This window comes from Ascidiella aspersa, chromosome 5, assembly GCF_963924565.1.
Source record: "Ascidiella aspersa chromosome 5, kaAscAspe10.2, whole genome shotgun sequence".
NCBI classification, from domain to species: Eukaryota; Metazoa; Chordata; class Ascidiacea; order Phlebobranchia; family Ascidiidae; genus Ascidiella; species Ascidiella aspersa.
The window spans coordinates 23,358,038-23,366,286 of NC_139451.1; the positions used below are offsets into that span (position 1 = coordinate 23,358,038).

The window sequence follows — 8,249 nt, forward strand, 5'->3', positions numbered from 1 at the left end:
TAAAAAAACATTTCCTTGGAATTGATAAATTTTATAAAATAAAAAAAAATTATATAGGCTATTGCTCTCAGTGTTCTAGGTTCTATGTCAAAGGTACCTTTACCTTTTCCTAAACAATATTACGTATGTTTGTAAATGGCCGTATAAAATACTACGTATGTCATCCCAATGAAATGTCCATCTAGATCGCCAACAGTCGTTTTTTTACAATACTTTCTTTTTTACAAGAATAATTCGCCGTCGCAGATCACGTCGATGTCCTAGCGTTAGTTTTACAATAACAGCATGGCCGCTCCAACGATCGACTCGAAGGGCATTCAACAGTCGCAACACCCGCACCAACAACAGCAGGTCAAAGGGGCTGTTCCTCAAACTCACAGCAGCTACTACGTGTACGACGCTCGCATGTACGCGCCGCCTTCGGTGCCCCAGCCCCTGGACAAGCCGACAGAAGAAAACGACAACGATAAACGTCACTTTTCCGAGCTGAAACGCGGCGCATCGGTCGCGCCGCCGGACTATGACGCCGCGGAAGCGGCGAGGTTCGATCCGCGGACCGACGGAACCGCGTACCCGGCGAAAAAGCACGAACTGCTGGAAGCTGAGGCGCCAAAGGATAACCCTTTCCTTATAAATACGCTCTACGAAGGCGCGAGTGAGGAGTTCCGGCTGCAGCAGTACAGGAGCCAAGTGACCACGGACGCCTACCTGCCTCCCATCCATGCAGTCCACTCCAAGTACGCCCCTGCTGGCCACGTGGTGGCGCACGCGCACGCCGAACCCAAGTACTTCTCGCACATGGGGCTTTCCCACGAGAACAAGAGCAAGGAAGTCAATGTATCTTCCTTGGACTCGTCGGAGCACCACGAGCGACAGGAAGAAGCTGGAGCGGTCGTTTCGGCCGGAGGTCTTCCGCACGCATCCGCGATTAAAGCTCACTACCCAGGTAAGGTGTTTTAAAAAAAAAACATCAAATGGCCCCAACAGAAAAGAATATGTAAAGCAAAAAGGCGGCGTTTTAAAAACTGATCTTTAAAATTCCAGCTTGGGCTTTCCAGTGTCGATGCTTCTTTTCTCACCCATGGTTTATAATTTTTATTTTAAAGCAAGACATCAACTGTCAAGTTACTTATATCTATAAGATTGCAGCATCCTTGCACTAAAGCGATTCTCTTGCAAATTTAAAGTGATTTTGGTAATAACCATCTGGGTTAGCTCTAAGTTCCCATAAAACCACCAATTAGCAAGATGTCAACTGTCAAGTTACTTATATCTTGCCTTAAAGCGATTCTCTTGCAATTCGAGGTATATTTGTTTTTGTTAATTCACCATCTGTGTTAGCTATACAGTTAAGATCCTATATACCAATTAGCACGATATCAATTGTCAAGTTACTTATATCTTTAAGGTTGCAGTAACCTTAAAACGATTATCTTGCAATTCAAAGTGTTTCTATAAAATCACAATCTGTGTTAAGTTTACTTAAGATCCCATATACCAATTAGCAAGTTGTCAACTGATTTATAAGATTGCAGTATCCTTGCCTTAAAGCGATTCTCTTGAAATTCGAAGTATATGTGTTTTTGTTAAATCCCATATACCATTTCTCTTCTCAATTAACAGTCTCAACAATACTCTCGGATCTAAAGAGCGACGGCGCGCCGGTTCGTCACGACCCCTGGGTAATTCCCCAAAGCGTCGGAGAGCAGGCCCAGCATCAGCAGCAGGCTCCGAGTCCGGACTTCGAGAGGAAGAGCGTCGGTTATCCGGTGGAGGAACTAATGAAGACAGAGAAGCAGGACTCGCCCTTCTCCAGCGCCGAGACTGGCTCACAACAGTCTCCCTTCGAGAGCACGAATAAGATGGAACACAGCGCTTCGAACGACGGTGAGATTTAAATTTATTTTTGCGAGATTGAATGGCAATGTTAAAATTAAAGAAACTCCTTGAAACTATCCGTTCAACTTCTGCTTAGTGTGTTGTTCAAGCCGAATTCAGCGAAACTAGATTTCCGGTGTTTCGCACCAACTTAACAAAGATGAATAAAGCTAAAAACTCCTTGGAGTTATCCATTCAACTTTTTGTTATATGTTTTTCTTTTTTTGTTTGACCTAGAATTTGGATATAATTTTTGCCGCAAAATTCCATAAAATTCACTAATTTCAAGAAAACGCTTTAAACGTTAAAAAAATTACCCGGTGGTTGTAAAATGGGTGATACAATCTCAAAATGTTTATAAAAACAAAACATAAAACGGGTGATACAAGACACAAAATGAACAATTTATTTTATTAAGTTGGAGTTTTCTTTCAATTTTCTTTCAAATTCTTTTCAATTTTCTTTTCAATATTCTTTTCATTTCACAACGTGCAAATCAGTCGCCTTTAAAAAATTAGTGTGTTGTACAAGACAAATTTAGAAAACTATATAGAAACTATTAAGAGCGTTTCCGCAACCAATTAATAACGACGGTTAGAGACCAGAATCAAGCTGCTATACTATAAGCAAACACAATTACAAACGGGTATAAATACGCAAAATTAGAAAAAAAGTTATGCCTTTCCCTTCTCGAATTGGGTATAGCACGGGCCGCAGATTGTGTAATATCTGTGGAACTAGGCATTGTAACCAAAAAGTTGTTAAAATGCAAAAATCGGTTGACAAAGGAAGCGTAACCCATGTAACTCATAATTTAGGCGCGTATAGGTCATGATTGCTTCAAACGGTTTTTTGTGGTAAAATGATTTCTTTATGTTAGATGTTTTGAAGCGTTTGTAGCTGAATTTCCATATCAGCCTGGGCGGCGGATGAATTGTAATAACCTTTCTGAACGATTTTATAAAATACCATAAAAATAAATTTGAAGTTTATTTTTCTATGATCCACATGTAACCTTGCTTTACATACGTACATAACAGACTAGTAAAATGTTCGAAAACCAGTTTCACTTTATATCAGTGAAAGGCAAAAAACGAAACAAATAAAATCAGTGGTCAATTGTTTAGGTCACATAACATGATTTAAACTTGATACATTAATATTTGCTGCGAACATTCGTAGAACGATAAAAAATGTGTGGCAACCAAAATAACCAAATACATCCCTGCTTATATTTAATTGTGCAATGTGTTTTCGTGGGCGATCAACATCTTTGCACGAAGAAAAGAAAAACAGCTTGCGATAAAACTCACAAGACGCGTCGGGGCAAAAAATCGAGTTTTCATTTTTCAAGGCGTCCTGTTAATTGCGAAGTCGCCGTTTTGCGCTTCCAAGTCGTACACACCGGTCGAGCTTTCAGACATCGTAAAACGTTTTACGACGCTCGGCCTTGTTAACGCTAATTCGCGGGCAATAAAAGACCGGGGCGAACTGGGGCTCCCAAACCCGGCCGACTTGCTCCAGGTGCAGAATCCAGGTTGAATCAACTCCAATGAAAGAAACGGCACCGGTCTATTTGAATTGTTCCCGGTAGCGTAATAATAATTGGAGAAAAGCGCAACGCTTGTGAATAACATGCTTGCCGTCGTTTTATTTTTTTCATGTTAAAAGTAGTAAAATTCGCTTTTGTATGATGCGCTAATTTGATTTTAACTGAAAGCGTCGCTTGAATTAAAATTACCAAATGCGACCGGTTTTTAGGAACTATAATCACCCATATTAAACAACGATATTGATTCTTTTTATCTTTCACCATAACTTATATGATTTAGTTTTAGGGTTTTCTTTTAACCGAAGCCAAAGAGTCATTAAATGGTTAAATAACTTAAATAACACAGTAGTGGCCTAAGGATGAAATGCCATATTGGGTATAGCATCCAAGTCTAAGTAAACGGGAAAATCATAAACCAATATATCCAACACTTGAGATTTAAATATTCTGCTATGTATGAAATTAACAAACTGTTTCAGTTTTTTAATCGACAATACAATTCCAATAGCCTCTGAAAATTACATTAGTAAATCTGATTGAGATTAGACAACTCTTACGAGCATACTTAACCCATCTAACTTATTCAGGGTGCTTGTGTTACATTCAAAATGGCGACGAGTCTGCTCTGTAAGCTGGAATCGCGGCGCAAATAATTACTTTCCTATAAAACTCATATACGATACACCGCTTGAGTTATTGCTTAAGGCCGCTTGATATTTAGAGAGTACGTCGTTTTGCTGCAATAAAGCTTAAGTAAATTGTGGCGAATTTCATAAAGTCCGCCATAAAAAGTTATTTGTAATACACACCTGCACGTCGCGTTGTTGTTTAGCAACGACTTGCAGCAAATGTATTACAAATAAAGGTGTTTATTACAAAAATTCATCCACATTGAAGATAACTTTACAATATTCTGATTGCGGCCAGTCTGGTACTGTGTGACAGAAAACTATGTTTTTTTACTTCGTTGGAAAGAACTTCGTGAAATATACTAACATCAACACAGAAATTGTGGAAAACGATGTTGTCGATTATAAATTATTGAATAGTAGTGAACACCTTAAAACCCCTCTTATTCCATGTGAAACAAGTCATTTTCCCGGCTTTGTGACGCATAAAACTTGCAAAAACGAAACTTGTCGTATTTGAGCGGCCGTGTTTGATTGGCCGAACCGAACCGTTCTTCGCCCTAAGCGAGGGGTTATTAAAGTTCACTTTACGGCAGCGCGACCCGCAGTAAATTCGGACCGGGCTGACACCGCCAGGTCAAGTGCCTTGGGTATACCGCGAAAGCGATTTACGGTGGATGTTATATGAGCAATCGAATGCATTCTAACAAGGCACAGGCCGTAAATGTCGAACTTGACCGCTGCTCAACGAATGCCAACCACGCAAATCGCCATCTATAAGAGCGTTAACGGCCGACACGTGCGTCCGTCGACATGACAATAATATTTAAAAGGTTAGGTCAGTGATTGAAATCTGGTATTTTAACAGCAACTGAAACAATTTTGCGTCTGCTGCAATGTTTGCTTGCAATTCTAAATTGTTTAATCCTTTACGTTATTCAAAGATGCACAAAAACAAACCCATTGGATCATAATCAATTTGTACAATGTGACTTGAGCATTTAAATAGCAAAACTTAGAAGGGCCAAATTGATATTAGGGGTTTAATGAATTACTCACAGGAAGGAAAGGTATATACTGTTGCTTGTTTGCTATAGAAGTTAACACGGGCAGCATTTTTAGGTAAACATATATTTATAGCAATTTTATTTTGAGCAAACCAGCGGACAAAATGAAATCATTTAAATCCATAGTACTAAAATTCTGTTAAAAGGTTTCTAAATAATATGATAACGCAGTACTGAAAATTGATTTGTAAGTAACCTAAAACTGTTTAACTACAACCAAATATTTTGGTTACCTTTTTCCAGAGAGCGACCCTACCAAGAACTGGTTGACCGCTAGTGGGCGCAAGAAGCGCGTTCCCTACACCAAGTTTCAGCTGCTCGAATTGGAAAAGGAATTCCACTACAACCAGTATTTGTCGAGAGAACGAAGGCTCGAGGTACGTGCGAATCTAAGTGCTGTCTTCTTTAGGTTAATTATTTTCAAGAGTTTCGCTCGTTGTTTGTCCACACGACGACCTGAGAGCATTGCAAATATGCGTGGTGGCGAATATGACCACCGTGTATACGTTTTTACATGGGTAATTAACACTTGGGGTTGATAAAATATAAGAGACATCGTGTTCACTGTCGGCATAGCATTTTTTTCCTTGTTTATTATAAAAAAAACTTATATTTATTGGTAAAACTTTTTTTGTCCAAAATATTTATAGAATCGTTATTTGTTTCCTGCTAAATGAGTTATGCTTCGTACGCATTTTTAAATGGCTTTTATGAAAGTATTGGTTATTTTCTGTCTTTGATTAACTTACCTTTATAACATAGAGATATTTAATATGAAAGCTATATAAAAGACTGAAAAAATTCAAATTACCCAAATAAAATAGTCAAAACAGCCTCTCGGGGATAAATATTACCCATAGGTTGAGAACCGCCGTCCTCTTAATGAAGGGACGGGCAACCTGCGGCCCGCGGGCCAATTCCTGCCCTTTAATGAATATCGTTCGGCCCGCCACCTCATTTTTTTTGGCCATTTTAACTAGGTTAGTGCGAAAATATTTCAACCTAAAGGTGTAATGTCTACTAAAAGGTGTAAAAGGTGTAATGTCTACCTAAAGGTGTAATGTCTTGAAATCGCATTACGGCCCGAAGAGACCTTTCTGAGGTTGGTTTTGGGCAGCGACTAGAAAAAGGTTGCCCATCCTTGAATGTATCTGAAAATATTTTACTTACAAAATAAAAATACAACGATCCACTGCCATTTGCAGGTGGCCAAGGCTGTAAAGCTGTCCGACCGCCAGGTGAAGATCTGGTTCCAGAACCGTCGCATGAAATGGAAGAAGGAACGGCGCGAGGAGCGTCTCAGAGATGCCGTTCCGCATGACCAGTTCGCAAGTCACATGACCGCCGCCGCTGCGGTATCGCATCCGGGGATGTACCACCACCATCACGCGCACTACAGCAACACGGCAGCAGCGTTCGCGGCGGCGGCCGGATTCGGCCCGCTCAACCCTCACCACCATCATAACCCCTTCAACTCTCCGCCGGCCATGCTGCCTGACACTATGACGTCACACTACGGCTACCCGGCACCGCCCGCCCTGCCTTCCGCCGCCGCCGCCGCGCGTCATCACCCGCCTGTCAATCAAATGGCGGCTGTGGCGGCCGCCGACTTTTTTAACACACTACACCACAATCCCTACTCCGGCACGGCAAGGGACGCGGCCGCTTTGCCGCTGGGTTGTATGTACAGCTAGGTGTGCGCTTCTATAGGCTTTGAGCGAACGGTCCTGCCTCCAGCTGTCTCTGTTGCAATAACGTTGTGAGCCACTTGTTTTCCCCTTTTTTGACTGTTGTGAGCACATTAACAACTTTTAGTCAGTTTCCGCTGCCTTTGTGGCGTGTTCGACGCCTTTAAGCGCCTTGGTGCATCTGGAATTGGCTTAAATCTTGCGCTCTCTTTGTTAATTTTTCTTTTTAGGATATTTTGCGCTCTCCGAATTTCCGAAACACTAAACATCATTTCGGTAGCATATGTGAAGAGGTCAAAAATGGAATCGACAGCTTTTTAATTGTTTTTACAAACCGGCCTGATATGTTGGTTTTCAACAGCAATTTTATTTCCTATAATGCACTTTTCGGTTTCTATAGTTGGTTTTCCATTTTCATCTCCGTTCAGGGTATATTTCATTTTAGTTTTGGGTCTGTTAGAAATGGAATTATATGTTTTAAAATTGCCAGAGGCTACCGAATCCATGTGTTGTTAGCGAGGCATGGTTGCAATTAAATGTTTCTTTCTTTTCAGGAGAATTTTCGATATTTGTGTTTCGCAGATTTTGAAACTCAGTAGTCAAACGCCACCAGTGTGGATGTTTAAGCAAATATAATTCAACAAGGGTGGCAATTAATGACAAAAGAACAGCCCTCCGTTCAGCAATTAACCTTCGCATTCATAACAAGTACACTACCTTAACAGGTGAACTTCACCGAATTGTAAATCCCACTTGTGTTATCGTTTCAAAGAAAGCAAAGCCTGGCAGGATCCTTTGCCATGTTCAAAATTATTATCTAAAGAAACATATTTGTCCCCTAATATGTACCGTCGTGAATGGAAATTATTTAATAGTTAGTGTTTTGCTATAGAGCTTCCATTGTCATTCGTACTACCTTGGCACTATTTTACTTTATTAACGCGCCATTCCTCATCTGCTCTTTGTCACCACCTAACGACGACCGATCCGATGCAAGTCGGCGAAACCGTAATTCACTTTTGTTGTTTGTTTGTATGTTTGTTTCACCTTCGCCTTTCCCTTTTCTACTTACGGTGTAATTTATGTTGCGTTTTGCTTTTTGTTCTAACGTTATTTTAGTCTGCATGGAACCGACTGTATATCCTTCTTCGCGTCTAAATGCAATAGACCAGTGTTAGAAATCGGCCGTGTACAAATTCTATATTACAGAGAAAAGGCGAGGGTACCGCGTAGAAGGCAAGGGTACTGCGTAACAACAACTGTGTTAAACAACATTAACCCTTGACATAAGTATGTTCTAATGCAACGATCCCAACTGTTTTACTCCGTGGCCCCCTTTGACAATTTTGAGAAATCAATGGGAGATCAAGAAGTAGCTTATTGCTGTACTAGTATTTTTATTACGTTTTATGCATTTCTTTTGTTATAGTGGAGT

General features: G+C 40.5%; 1 protein-coding gene across 1 annotated transcript; it reads left to right on the plus strand.

The window, feature by feature from the left end:
• The first annotated feature begins 285 nt into the window (after positions 1-285).
• On the plus strand, positions 286-6,820 carry LOC146145487 (uncharacterized). The gene is made up of 4 exons (XM_083390588.1): positions 286-946; positions 1,624-1,887; positions 5,370-5,503; positions 6,332-6,820. The coding sequence occupies exons 1-4, from the start codon at positions 286-288 to the stop codon at positions 6,818-6,820; spliced, it is 1,548 nt and encodes a 515-aa protein (XP_083246714.1).
• The last annotated feature ends 1,429 nt before the right edge of the window (positions 6,821-8,249 follow it).

What these genes read in the sequence shown, in the direction of transcription:
- LOC146145487 (XM_083390588.1), top strand. Translation starts at nt 286, where the DNA reads ATGGCCGCTCCAACGATCGACTCGAAGGGCATTCAACAGTCGCAACAC. An exon ending in GATTAAAGCTCACTACCCAG is followed by an intron (nt 947 to 1,623) that starts GTAAGGTGTTTT and finishes CTCAATTAACAG; the next exon opens with TCTCAACAATACTCTCGGAT. An exon ending in CGAGAGAACGAAGGCTCGAG is followed by an intron (nt 5,504 to 6,331) that starts GTACGTGCGAAT and finishes TGCCATTTGCAG; the next exon opens with GTGGCCAAGGCTGTAAAGCT.